The sequence below is a fragment of the Anguilla rostrata genome, chromosome 8 (assembly GCF_018555375.3).
Source record: "Anguilla rostrata isolate EN2019 chromosome 8, ASM1855537v3, whole genome shotgun sequence".
Lineage (NCBI taxonomy): Eukaryota > Metazoa > Chordata > Actinopteri > Anguilliformes > Anguillidae > Anguilla > Anguilla rostrata.
The window spans coordinates 1,525,355-1,539,366 of NC_057940.1; the positions used below are offsets into that span (position 1 = coordinate 1,525,355).

Genomic DNA, 14,012 nt, shown 5'->3' on the forward strand with positions numbered 1-14,012 from the left:
GCATGTTACCATACTTTTTAATCACATTACCTACAGCATGTTACTGTACTTTTTAATCACATTACATACAGCATGTTACCGTACTTTTTAATCACATTACCTACAGCATGTTACTGTACTTTTTAATCACATTACATACAGCATGTTACCGTACTTTTTAATCACATTACATTATATTTTAATCACTTGTTCACATAAGTGTGTGAAATGTACTTTTAATAGTTCTCAGCTTCACTGTCTTTCAATCACAGTAGAAAGTGTTATAATGGTATATTTGTGTGCTGTTACATCAGTATCTAGCAGTCACTGGGGTTTCCCGCTGTAAGTGTAAAGATGATGTTCTGCACTGCTGCTGGTACTCCCAGCGTGGAGAGTTGGGAACTATTTTGTGTGTGTGCGCTCCGCAGTCCTCGCTAAGGAGTCCGTCAGAAGAAGTCTCCGCATCTGCTGCTGCCTTTCAGGTGGCAAGTTGAGCGCTATATGTGTGCGGCGCTCTGAATTGTGGGTGGGTAGGGAGGTCGCCATTCGTGGCTCGGGTGGGTGGGGTGTGGTGTGGGTGGTGGTGGTGGTGGGTGTGGTGGTGGTGGGTGAGTGAGTGAGTGAGTGAGTGAGTGAGTGAGGGAGGGAGGGAGAGAGGTAGGATGGGTGGGTGTTTATGCTGAAGTGCTTTGGGTTAAACACTTTGCTCCAGGGGGCAGTTAGCACAGCTTCACCTGATCCAGGGGACAGTTAGCAGAGCTTCAGCGGATCCAGGGGGCAGTTAGCAGAGCTTCAGCTGATCCAGGGGGCAGTTAGCGGAGCAGAATCACATCTGCACACCTGCAGTGCCAGCCTGGTGCCCTGACCGCTATCCCGCTATCCTAGCCTGTTTTACCTTTACGCTGCGCATGCGCGGTTGGTTTTGATGGCGGTATAGCGAAGACCGTCGGCCCTCCGCGTTCCGTTTCCCGCGCTCCTGAACAGGAAGTCCGGGGGGCGGCTCTCCGTGAGCAGAGAGAGTTCTGCTTTTCCGCCAGGACAGGTGTGGAAGTCCGGGGGCCGGCTCTCCGTGAGCAGAGAGAGTTCTGCTTTTCCGCCAGGACAGGTGTGGCAGTTTGAAGCGGTTGCCGCAAGTCGGAGTTCCACCGCGAGCCGGTCGGCGATCGTTTATTTCTGGCGACAGCAACGTTCTGGTGCCGACAAGCGGCTCGCGCCAGCGATGCCAAACCGCCTTTTATGAGCAGTGCTCGCGGTTCGCTCCTGGCATCGATGCCAAACCGCCTTTTATGGGCATCGACGCCGCGCGTTTGCGTCAGACGCCGCTGATGGACGGCGCACATTTCCGCCCGTCTTCCTTCCGGAGGTGATTTGTGGCGCGGAGTGTCCTGGCAGCCTCTGCCCGGGCGTCGGTGGCCCAAACATTCGCTCGGCTGAGTCGGCGAGAGGTTGCCTGACCTCCGTCTGAGACTCCGCCGGTGGACACACTCAAACAGTTCCGCTGGATAAACAGTGTCCCTCTGGCCTGTTTTTGGGGGTATTGAGGTAATTAGCTTGCCAGCCATTTTGTTCAGCTGCATTTACTGCTGCACTGGTGTCATCCTATGATGGATGGGTCTTGTTCGCTATCTTGTTTTTGTCCTTTTCATGTGCGACAGGACATTGTGTGTGCTGAGAGGGTTATTCATTCTCTTTCAACAAGGTGTCTGAGAAGGACAGGCCAGATGATGGATGGTTGTTATTGTTGCTGTGCTCCAAGGGTCTCCATCAACTTTGTGGTGTTTCGATTATATTGCAGGAGTTTATTTGTTGTATCCTGACTGCAATTGTTGAAAGTAGTCAGAACACTGTGTCTGGCCTGAAAGTTATGCTTGCTATGCGTATTTAATTACCAACATTCGCTTTACGTGACCATTTCCTGATTCACTATTGTTGTAATGCTGTTACGGATACTGTGTACGATACCGTTTTTTAAATTAAAACACACATAACCTCATATTTTAAATTGCTGTTAGGTCTGTTTAGATACTGGTTCTGTTCAAGTGTGGGTTAGTATGGTTGGGTTAGGGTTAGATATTGATTCTGTTCAGGTGTGGCTTAGTATGGTTGGGTTAGGGTTAGATATGGATTCTGTTCAGGTGTGGGTTAGTATGGTTGGGTTAGGGTTAGATATTGATTCTGTTCAGGTGTGGGTTAGTATGGTTGGGTTAGGGTTAGATATTGATTCTGTGCAGGTGTGGGTTAGTATGGTTGGGTTAGGGTTAGATATTGATTCTGTGCAGGTGTGGGTTAGTATGGTTGGGTTAGGGTTAGATATTGGTTCTGTTCAGGTCTGGGTTTGTATGGTTGAATGAGGGTTAGATGTTAGTTGTTCAGATGTGGGTTAGTAAGGTTGGGTTTGGGTCAGATATTAGTTCTGTTCAGGTGTGGGTTTATAAGGTTGCAGGTTTGACTCCACCATTGTTCTCTTGGGTCAGTTATGGGTACTGAAGTCCTTCTGGAGATATCGGGCTGTATAAGTGGATTGTGTGCACAGAAATCAGGTCTCTCTGGAGAGGACTGTCTCCGGAATGCCCTCTGTGATGTAAGCGGTCACATGGTGATGTGCTGTAAGCGGTCACATGATGCTGTGATGTAAGCGGTCACATGGTGATGTGCTGTAAGCGGTCACATGATGCTGTGATGTAGCGGTCACATGATGCTGTGATGTAAGCGGTCACATGGCTCAGGAGGTAAGAGCAATTGTCTGGCAGTCGGAGGGTTGCCGGTTCAAACCCCAGCCTGGGCGTGTCGAAGTGTCCTTGAGCAAGACACCTAACCCCTAACTGCTCTGGCGAATGAGAGGCATCAATTGTAAAGTGCTTTGGATAAAAGCGCTATATAAATGCAGTCCATTTACCATTCACATGATGCTGTGATGTAAGCGGTCACATGATGTTGTGATGTAAGCGGTCACATGATGCTGTGACATAAGCGGTCACATGATGATGTGATGTAAGCGGTCACATGATGCTGTGATGTAAGCGGTCACATGATGCTGTGATGTAAGCGGTCACATGATGATGTGATGTAAGCGGTCACATGATGCTGTGATGTAATCGGTCATATGATGCTGTGGATGTCTGCAGAACCTTCTGGAGAAGTCTGCGGAGCGGGAGACGCGGCAGGAGTACGCTCTGGCCATGATCCAGTGCAAGGTGCTGAAGCAGCTGGAGAATCTGGAGCAGCAGAAGTACGACGACGAGGACATCTCCGATGACATCACCGTCCTGCTGGAGAGGCTGGGGGAGAGCATGCAGGACCTCAGGTAAAGCCGCTAATCCACCTCACCTGGGTTCTTGGGTCCAAAGTGGCTGTTGTGTTTAAAGTGGAAACAAAAACTAGCAGAAACCTGCGGGCCGCCAGGCCCAGGAATGAACACCACTGCCGTACGGAGCATGTGGAATTCTCTGTCCTTAGCGACGTGTGGAACTTCCGGTTCCTGAGCGTTCCGGTTCCTTTTTTCCCCGGGTTCTGACGTTCTCTCCTGCGGCGTTCTCTCCTGCGGCGTTCCAGCTCGTTCGATGAGTACAGCTCGGAGCTGAAGTCCGGCCGGCTGGAGTGGAGCCCGGTCCACAAGTCGGAGAAGTTCTGGCGCGAGAACGCCGTCCGTCTGAACGAGAAGAACTACGAGCTCCTCAAGTAAGCGGAGAGACCTCTTCGAGCCGGTGCGCTCTAATAAACCACCAGAATCGCCTGCTGCTCTGATACATAGACCGCCATAATCAGATTATTCATTATTTTAAAAATATCTAAATATGTGTTTTTAAATCCTTTCTCTTCCCAATATGATATCTCAACACTGATCACATTCTCTCGGTGATGATAGCAAGATCTTTAGTTAAATCCCTTAATATAATTGTGGCAAATGCTATGACGATTTGACCTGGAGTCTATTTGATTTTATTATTGCATTTCATACAGCAGATAATCATGTTTTTATAAAGTATGTCAATGTTTGTTAATATATGTCCCTGTCAAATAAACACAAAATAAATGCTGAATAAATAAATAGTAGGATGTGTAGGTGACCCCTGACCCGGTCACTCAGAGTGCGGGACCCGGTCATTCTGACCCTGCGTTTCGGGTTTGTGCCCCCTTGCAGAATCCTGACCAAGCTGCTGGAGGTGTCGGACGACCCCCAGGTCATCGCCGTGGCAGCGCACGACGTGGGCGAGTACGTCCGCCACTACCCGCGAGGGAAACGGTACGAGCCGCGCGGAACCGCTAAATGACCGTCGCCTTTCACACACTCACACACACTCACGCACACACACACGCGCTCACCTACACCTGTACAGAGATCAATATTCTCTCAGAGCGTGTGTTAAACGTGCAGGGATTGAGAGGTAGTGTTTCCGTGTGTGTCCTCAGAGCGTCAGTGTGTTCTCAGGGCGAGTGTGAAGTGTGCAGGGTGTGAGGGGTAGTGTGTACGTGTGTGTTCTCAGGGCGAGTGTGTGAAGTGTGCAGTGTGTGAGGGTTAGTGTGTACGTGTGAGTCCTCAGAGCGACAGTGTGTTCTCAGGGCGAGTGTGTGAAGTGTGCAGGGTGTGAGGGTTAGTGTGTACGTGTGTGTTCTCAGGGCGAGTGTGTGAAGTGTGCAGTGTGTGAGGGTTAGTGTGTACGTGTGAGTCCTCAGAGCGACAGTGTGTTCTCAGGGCGAGTGTGTGAAGTGTGCAGGGTGTGAGGGTTAGTGTGTACGTGTGTGTTCTCAGGGCGAGTGTGTGAAGTGTGCAGTGTGTGAGGGTTAGTGTGTACGTGTGAGTCCTCAGAGCGACAGTGTGTTCTCAGGGCGAGTGTGTGAAGTGTGCAGGGTGTGAGGGTTAGTGTGTACGTGTGTGTTCTCAGGGTGAGTGTGTGAAGTGTGCAGGGTGTGAGGGTTAGTGTGTACGTGTGAGTCCTCAGAGCGACAGTGTGTTCTCAGGGCGAGTGTGTGAAGTGTGCAGGGTGTGAGGGTTAGTGTGTACGTGTGTGTTCTCAGGGTGAGTGTGTGAAGTGTGCAGGGTGTGAGGGTTAGTGTGTACGTGTGTGTTCTCAGGGCGACAGTGTGTTCTCAGGGCGAGTGTGTGAAGTGTGCAGGGTGTGAGGGTTAGTGTGTACGTGTGTGTTCTCAGGGTGAGTGTGTGAAGTGTGCAGGGTGTGAGGGTTAGTGTGTACGTGTGTGTTCTCAGGGCGACAGTGTGTTCCCAGGATGAGTGTGTGAAGTGTGCAGGGTGTGAGGGGTAGTGTGTACGTGTGTGTCCTCAGGGCGACAGTGTGTTCTCAGGGCGAGTGTGTGAAGTGTGCAGGGTGTGAGGGTTAGTGTGTACGTGTGTGTCCTCAGGGCGAGTGTGTGAAGTGTGCAGGGTGTGAGGGGTTAGTGTGTACGTGTGAGTCCTCAGAGCGACAGTGTGTTCTCAGGGCGAGTGTGTGAAGTGTGCAGGGTGTGAGGGTTAGTGTGTACGTGTGTGTTCTCAGGGCGACAGTGTGTTCTCAGGGTGAGTGTGTGAAGTGTGCAGGGTGTGAGGGTTAGTGTGTACGTGTGTGTTCTCAGGGCGAGTGTGTGAAGTGTGCAGGGTGTGAGGGTTAGTGTGTGTGTTCTCAGGGCGAGTGTGTGAAGTGTGCAGGGTGTGAGGGGTTAGTGTGTACGTGTGTGTCCTCAGAGCGACAGTGTGTTCCCAGGGTGAGTGTGTGAAGTGTGCAGGGTGTGAGGGTTAGTGTGTATGTGTGTGTTCTCAGGGCGAGTGTGTGAAGTGTGCAGGGTGTGAGGGGTTAGTGTGTACGTGTGTGTCCTCAGAGCGACAGTGTGTTCCCAGGGTGAGTGTGTGAAGTGTGCAGGGTGTGAGGGTTAGTGTGTACGTGTGTCCTCAGAGCGACAGTGTGTTCTCAGGGTGAGTGTGTGAAGTGTGCAGGGTGTGAGGGGTAGTGTGTACGTGTGTGTTCTCAGGGCGACAGTGTGTTCCCAGGGTGAGTGTGTGAAGTGTGCAGGGTGTGAGGGTTAGTGTGTACGTGTGTGTCCTCAGGGCGACAGTGTGTTCTCAGGGCGAGTGTGTGAAGTGTGCAGGGTGTGAGGGGTAGTGTGTACGTGTGTGTTCTCAGAGCGACAGTGTGTTCTCAGGGTGAGTGTGTGAAGTGTGCAGGGTGTGAGGGGTAGTGTGTACGTGTGTGTTCTCAGGGCGACAGTGTGTTCCCAGGATGAGTGTGTGAAGTGTGCAGGGTGTGAGGGTTAGTGTGTACGTGTGTGTTCTCAGGGCGACAGTGTGTTCTCAGGGTGAGTGTGTGAAGTGTGCAGGGTGTGAGGGGTAGTGTGTACATGTGTGTTCTCAGAGCGACAGTGTGTTCTCAGGGTGAGTGGGTGAAGTGTGCAGGGTGTGAGGGTTAGTGTGTACGTGTGTCCTCAGAGCGACAGTGTGTTCTCAGGGTGAGTGTGTGAAGTGTGCAGGGTGTGAGGGGTAGTGTGTACGTGTGTGTCCTCAGAGCGTCAGTGTGTTCTCAGAGCGACAGTGTGTTCTCAGGGTGAGTGTGTGAAGTGTGCAGGGTGTGAGGGGTAGTGTGTACGTGTGTGTTCTCAGGGCGACAGTGTGTTCCCAGGATGAGTGTGTGAAGTGTGCAGGGTGTGAGGGTTAGTGTGTACGTGTGTGTCCTCAGAGCGACAGTGTGTTCCCAGGGTGAGTGTGTGAAGTGTGCAGGGTGTGAGGGGTAGTGTGTACGTGTGTGTTCCCAGGGTGAGTGTGTGAAGTGTGCAGGGTGTGAGGGTTAGTGTGTACGTGTGTGTTCTCAGGGCGACAGTGTGTTCTCAGGGTGAGTGTGTGAAGTGTGCAGGGTGTGAGGGGTAGTGTGTACGTGTGTGTTCCCAGGGTGAGTGTGTGAAGTGTGCAGACAGCGCTGTGCGTTCTCAGATCGGTCGCTGCGGTTACCTGCTCTTGTCCGCTCGTGAGAAGGTCAGGATTGTTTCCTGAGCTGGGATCGGGGCTGGATGGCGGTTTCACGGTCGTTTCTGTCTGTCTGATGTTTACTGCCTCTGCTCGTCTGTCTCTGAGTGTTTGTGCACTGCCTGCGTTTGTCTGTCGCTGAATGCTGCTTTGTGTCAGTGTGCTGACTGCTGTCTCCCTGAACTACTTCAGTGTGCAGAGAACACCCCCCCCAAAGTCCTTGGGTAGCGCTGAGTGTTATATCCTCTGTGTTATTCAATAGGTCTGAATAGCATCGCTTGGCTTTTAGTCCTGTCTGCAGTACCCTGTATGTTATCCAAACGTTACAGTAACGTTGTGTTTAGTTCGTTTGGTCCTGACTGCTTGTTATCCAAATGTTGCATTAGCGTTGCGTGGTGGTTAGGTCCTGACCGTATGTTATCCAAACGTTGCATTAGCGTTGCGTGGTGGTTAGGTCCTGACCGTATGTTATCCAAACGTTGCATTAGCGTTGCATGGTGGTTATGTCCTGACCGTATGTTATCCAAACGTTGCATTAGTGTTGCGTGGTGCTTATGTCCTGACTGCATGTTATCCAAACGTTGCATTAGCGTTGCATGGTGGTTATGTCCTGACCGTATGTTATCCAAACGTTGCATTAGCGTTGCGTGGTGGTTAGGTCCTGACCGTATGTTATCCAAACGTTGCATTAGTGTTGCGTGGTGGTTATGTCCTGACCGTATGTTATCCAAACGTTGCATTAGCGTTGCGTGGTGGTTAGGTCCTGACCGTATGTTATCCAAACGTTGCATTAGCGTTGCGTGGTGGTTATGTCCTGACCGTATGTTATCCAAACGTTGCATTAGCGTTGCGTGGTGGTTATGTCCTGACCGTATGTTATCCAAACGTTGCATTAGCGTTGCGTGGTGGTTAGGTCCTGACCGTATGTTATCCAAACGTTGCATTAGCGTTGCGTGGTGGTTATGTCCTGACCGTATGTTATCCAAACGTTGCATTAGTGTTGCGTGGTGGTTAGGTCCTGACCGTATGTTATCCAAAGTTGCATTAGCGTTGCGTGGTGGTTATGTCCTGACCGTATGTTATATCCAAACGTTGCATTAGTGTTGCGTGGTGGTTAGGTCCTGACCGTATGTTATCCAAACGTTGCATTAGCGTTGCGTGGTGGTTATGTCCTGACTGTATGTTATCCGAACGTTGCATTAGCGTTGCGTGGTGGTTAGGTCCTGACGGCGGTGTGCTCTGTGCTTCAGGGTGATCGAGCAGCTCGGCGGGAAGCAGCTGGTGATGAATCACATGCACCACGAGGACCAGCAGGTCCGCTACAACGCCCTGCTCGCCGTGCAGAAACTGATGGTGCACAACTGGTGGGTCCTGCATCCACACCGCAGACTCTACACCCTATATCTACACTCTCTGCATCCACACCGCAGACTCTACACTCTGCATCTACACTGCAGACTCTACACTCTGCATCCACACCGCAGACTCTACACTCTGCATCCACACCGCAGACTCTACACTCTGCATCTACACTGCGAACTGTACACTCTATATACACTGCAGACTCTACACTCTGTATCTACACCGCAGACTCTACACTCTGCATCCACACTGCAGACTCTACACTCTGCATCCACACCGCAGACTCTACACTCTGCATCCACACTGCAGACTCTACACTCTGCATCTACACCGCAGACTCTACACTCTGCATCTACACCGCAGACTCTACACTCTGCATCCACACTGCAGACTCTACACTCTGCATCCACACTGCAGACTCTACACTCTGCGTCTACACCGCAGACTCTACACTCTGCATCCACACCGCAGAATCTACACTCTGTACCTACACCGCAGACTCTACACTCTGTATCTACACTGCGAACTGTACACTCTATATACACCGCAAACTCTACACTCTCCATCCACACCGCAGAATCTACACTCTGTACCTACACCGCAGACTCTACACTCTGTATCTACACTGCGAACTGTACACTCTATATACACCGCAAACTCTACACTCTGCATCCACACTGCAGACTCTACACTCTGTACCTACACCGCAGACTCTACACTCTGTATCTACACTGCGAACTGTACACTCTATATACACCGCAAACTCTACACTCTGCATCCACACTGCAGACTCTACACTCTGTACCTACACCGCAGACTCTACACTCTGCATCCACACCGCAGACTCTACACTCTGCATCCACACTGCAGACTCTACACTCAGTATCTACACCGCAGACTCTACACTCTGCATCCACACTGCAGACTCTACACTCTGTACCTACACCGCAAACTCTACACTCTGTATCTACACAGCAGACTCTACACTCTGAATCCACACCGCAGACTCTACACTCTGTATCTACACCGCAGACTCTACACTCTGTATCTACACTGCGAACTGTACACTCTATATACACTGCAGACTCTACACTCTGCATCCACACTGCAGACTCTACACTCTGCATCCACACCGCAGACTCTACACTCTGTATCTACACCGCAGACTCTACACTCTGTATCTACACTGCGAACTGTACACTCTATATACACTGCAGACTCTACACTCTGCATCCACACTGCAGACTCTACACTCTGCATCCACACCTCAGACTCTACACTCTGTACCTACACCGCAAACTCTACACTCTATATACACTGCAGACTCTACACTCTATATACACCGCAATCTATACACTCTGTATCTACACTGAAAACCCTACACTCTATATGTATGCTGTAAACTATGCTCTTTATCTACACTGGAAACCTTTTGCTACTTTAACCCTTTGAAGAGCAAGTTTTTGGAATGTTTTTTTTCTTTTTCAGAATTCTAAGTCAGTGTTCTAGAACTCCACTGCTCTCAGTCACCAGTAGTGATTGTGACATCATCAGCATCAGAATGTTCAGTTCAGAACGTTCTGATCACACGTTTTAGGGTGAGGGTTGAAGGGTTGAAGCACCCCGTCCTGAGCCTGGCTCTTGGTGCTGCTGTAGCTGTTAGCGCTCTGCTGCAGGTTTGTGTGACGCCAGTGCTGGGGTCACAGCAGTGTCAGGGCATCAGCTCTGCGCATAAACCTGTCTCTGTGACCTTGGATAACAGCCCCCTGCTGAGTGGCTGAGTGTAAATCAGATAAACGGCTTCTGTAAATATTGACATTTTTCGGTCAGTTCTGAGAGGGATCCGGCGGGCGAGGACCCCGCTGTGCGCTGTCTCTCGTGCACCGACTGGGTGTCGGCACACGTCCCGCCGTTTCCGTAGCGCCCCGCCTTGCAGGATCGGGGGCGCGCGGCCTCAGGAAGATGAGCTCTGATTGGGCGGTTGCCAGCGCCGCTCTGCGTGCGCGTGCGCTCTGAACCGCCGCTCGCTGCGCATGCTAAGCACTGAGCTCACCATCTGCCACCTCGCCCTCAGCTTTATTGACTGACGGTGAAAAGCAAACAGGGTGAAGAGAGAGAGAGAGAGAGTGATGAAGAAAGTGTTAGATGGAGAGGAAGAGAGAGATCGGGCGAAGGAGAGAGTGAGAGAAAAGCAGAGGGAGGGCAGGAGAGAGAGAAGTAAAGAGTGAGTGTGTGTGGGTGCATGCAAGCATGAGACTGTGTGCGTGTGTGTGAAGTAGAGCTGCCCTGAAACCCCGCCCACCGCCGCCGCCGTTGTCATGGAAACAGTGCGAGCGGTGGAGGTGCGGGGGCGGGTCCTCGGGGGCGCCGATCGCCCCGTTTAACTCCGCCCCTCGGCACACCTGGCCACGCCCATTCCCATCATCACTCTTTCAGGCTCCGGGATGGAACTTCCTGTTTGCCACGCCCGCAACTTCCTGTCTGCTCAAACACAGCTTGTGGGGACGCTTTGTGGCTTATCACACCTGGGTGATTAGAAACGTGCTGCTGTTCCAAAGACCAGCCTCATAGACCCCCCAGGTCTGGCTGTAATACATGCACGCCTCATAGACCCCCCGGGTCTGGCTGGAATACATGCACGCCTCATAGACCCCCCGGGTCTGGCTGTAATACATGCACTGTACGGTAAGCTGTTTAGACGGTAAACTCCGAGAACCATCCCGGCAGATCTGAAGACTTCCCATGAAGGAAACGTTAATTGTGCTTAATGTGAAAGAATCGGGTGAAAGAATTTTGCCCTGAATATGGGTGAAGATAGATGTTTTGTTTTTAATAACGTGCAGGAACTTTCCCCCGTGTCTGCGGGGTGAAATTGCTTGGAGACGTTCTCTGAGCCTCGTCTGTGACCCCCCGTCTCTGAGAATAACCTCTCTCTCCTCTTCTGAAAATTTACCTTGAGCCGGCACATAATTAATTTCAACGTCCAGCGCAATGATTAATTTCCAGAGCGCTGTGACGGCTGTGATTGTTTGCTTAGATAGCCGCGTCCTCATAAACCAGAGCTCCCTTTCTCTCCTCTCTTTCTCTCCTCCTTTTCTCTCCTCTCTTTCGCTCATGATTCTGCATTCGTTTTCTGTTGCTCTGTTGTTAGACGAATGTTGTTTCTCTTTGTTTCGTTCTGAGAGAAAAGGTTTGCTGTCTATTCTGAGCGCCTTTCTCTAATGAATGTGTAGGAAGAGCGACATGTCACTCGTTGCAGACGTTGGCTATTTTTAAACCGTATGCACACCCATCCAGCGACCGCACACACCTGGTCTTCATAAACACCTGTATGTGCTAGGGCCTTGTTGCTATGGAGTCATAATTTTCCAGATGGCACAAGCTGTTCTGAGGGGAAATTTAATTTTTTTTTTCTGACAGGTAAACATGCCCATAGATTTCTGAGAATTACTGCGGCAGGTTCTTGAGTGGCTCAGCCAAGGCAAGGCTTGGCCCTCTAGCTTCTGGGGAAAGTGGATTTTTTTTTTGCCTGATAATAATGATGGTAACACCTTGCATTTATGTAGTGCTTTTTCTCATATTCAAAGTGCTTTACAGTGATGAGGGGGAAATCATCACTAATGTGTAGCACCCACCTGGGTGATGCACAGCAGCCATTTTGTGCCAGAACGCTCTCCACACATCAGTTGAGGTGGAGCGGATGGGAACTATTATTAGCCAACTAAACTGGGGATGATTAGGTGGCAGGTTGAGGATTTGGCCAGGACACTGGGGAACCCCCTACTCTTTGAGATGAGTGTCACAGGGTATTTAATGACCACAGTGAGTCAAGACCTCGGTTTAACGTCTCATCTCAAAAAGATGCGTCTCCTACAGCACAGTGTCCCCATCACTGCACTGGGGCATTGAGGTTTGTTTGACCAGAGGGAAGCACACCCCCCCCACTTCCAGCAGCAACTTAGTTTTCCCAGGAGCTTCATTCAGCAGGAGCAGGGTGCATGATGGTATAGCTGCTGGCTGGTTCGGTTAGTCTGCAGGGCGCGTGTTTTTCGACAGAACCCCTGAAAGAAGGCTTCTGACTGGTTTTTTGTGTGTGTGAACATTGTGCCTCAGTGTTTTACTCCAGATCCAGATTTGGGACGGGTGCACATTTTGAGATAAATATTCACCTTTTGTCCACAGTCCTGCTGACAGCAGCTGCCCCTCACACAGTCTCTGTGTCCACTGTGCTGATGATGTGTAAACTGAGCTGTGTTTCTCTGACTCTCTCCTCCTCTCTTCCTCTCCCTCTCTCTCTCCCTCTCTCTTTCCTTCTCCCTCTCTCTCCCTCCCTCCTTCTCTGTCCCACTCTTTCTCTCTCCCTCTCCCTCCTCTCTGCCTCTCCCTCTCTCTCTCCTTGTCTCTCTCTCTCTCTCCCCCCCTCCTCTCTGCCTCTCCCCCTCTCTCTCCTCTCTCTCTGTCTTTTTCACAGGGAGTATCTGGGCAAGCAGTTGCAGTCATCAGAACAACCAGCAGCCGTCTCTGCCAGGAGCTAAAGAGTGTGTGTGTGTGTGTGTGTGTGTGAGAGAGAGAGAGAGAGAGAGAGAGAGAGAGAGAGAGTGTGTGTGTTTGTGTGTCCCTATGTTAGGCATAGATGTGTGTCTGTGCTGTTGAATGGTTATGGGTGTGTGTCTGTGTGCTGTTGAATGGTTATGGGTGTGTGTCTGTGTGCTGTTGAATGGTTATGGGTGTGTGTCTGTGTGCTGTTGAATGGTTATGGATGTGTGTCTGTGTGCTGTTGAATGGTTATGGGTGTGTGTCTGTGTGCTGTTGAATGGTTATGGATGTGTGTCTATGTGCTGTTGAATGGTTATGGTTATGGATGTGTGTCTATGTGCTGTTGAATGGTTATGGATGTGTGTCTGTGTGCTGTTGAATGGTTATGGTTATGGATGTGTGTCTGTGTGCGTGTGTTTGTATGTACACACACGCGTATGATGGTTACAGATGTGTTTCTTGTCTCCCTTGCTGTGTTTCTCTGTGTGGGGTCCTATCTGCTGTGTGTCTTGTGTTAAGTTCAGCCTTGCAACCTCCTCTTCACCTGTTTACATGCGTTTCCAATTTCTTACAATGAAGACCTACATGGTGATGTCACACGGGTTTCTGTGGCCGTGGCTGTAAATTATGTGACAGATTATTTATGTCAGAGTTTTTAGACGCAGTAGATGTGTCCATTTGGGTGAAATAAAGTCTTTGAACTGAACGGGCCCGTGCGTGTTTGCTTGGTCTTTCGGGGTCTCCTTTTGGGTGATGTCGCCTCGTGGTGTTTGTGTATCGATCTCAGACATTGGTATTTTCAGTATTGTTTATACCCACATCCTCTGCACAGCTGTAGTGTACAGTCATGGTAGCCTGGTCCCTCAGGGGTATACTGCCCCATCTCCAGTGTGTGTGTGTCTCAGTCCCTCAGGAGTCTACTGCCCTGTCTCCAGTGTGTGTGTTTCACTCCCTGTGGGGTCTACTGCCCCATCTCCAGTGTGTGTGTGTGTTTCAGTCCATCAGAGGTCTACTGCCCCATCTCCAGTGTGTGTGTGTGTTTCAGTCCCTCTGGGGTCTACTGTCCTGTCTCCAGTGTGTATGTGTGTGTTTCAGTCCCTCAGGGGTCTACTGCCCCGTCTCCAGTGTGTGTTTGTTTCAGTCCCTCAGGGGTATACTGCCCCATCTCCAGTGTGTGTGTGTGTTTTGG

The 14,012-nt window shown here is 50.6% G+C and overlaps 1 protein-coding gene across 1 annotated transcript in view; it reads left to right on the forward strand.

The window, feature by feature from the left end:
- Positions 1 to 13,532, forward strand: part of LOC135260285 (V-type proton ATPase subunit H-like) — a 23,149-nt gene extending 9,617 nt beyond the window's left edge. The window contains exons 9-13 of the mRNA XM_064345525.1: positions 3,090 to 3,283; positions 3,532 to 3,657; positions 4,121 to 4,222; positions 8,176 to 8,289; positions 12,759 to 13,532. Coding sequence (XP_064201595.1) covers positions 3,090 to 3,283; positions 3,532 to 3,657; positions 4,121 to 4,222; positions 8,176 to 8,289; positions 12,759 to 12,822 — 600 coding nt within the window. The 3' untranslated portion in view covers positions 12,823 to 13,532. The remainder of the gene's footprint in view (positions 1 to 3,089; positions 3,284 to 3,531; positions 3,658 to 4,120; positions 4,223 to 8,175; positions 8,290 to 12,758) is intronic.
- Positions 13,533 to 14,012: the final 480 nt, after the last annotated feature.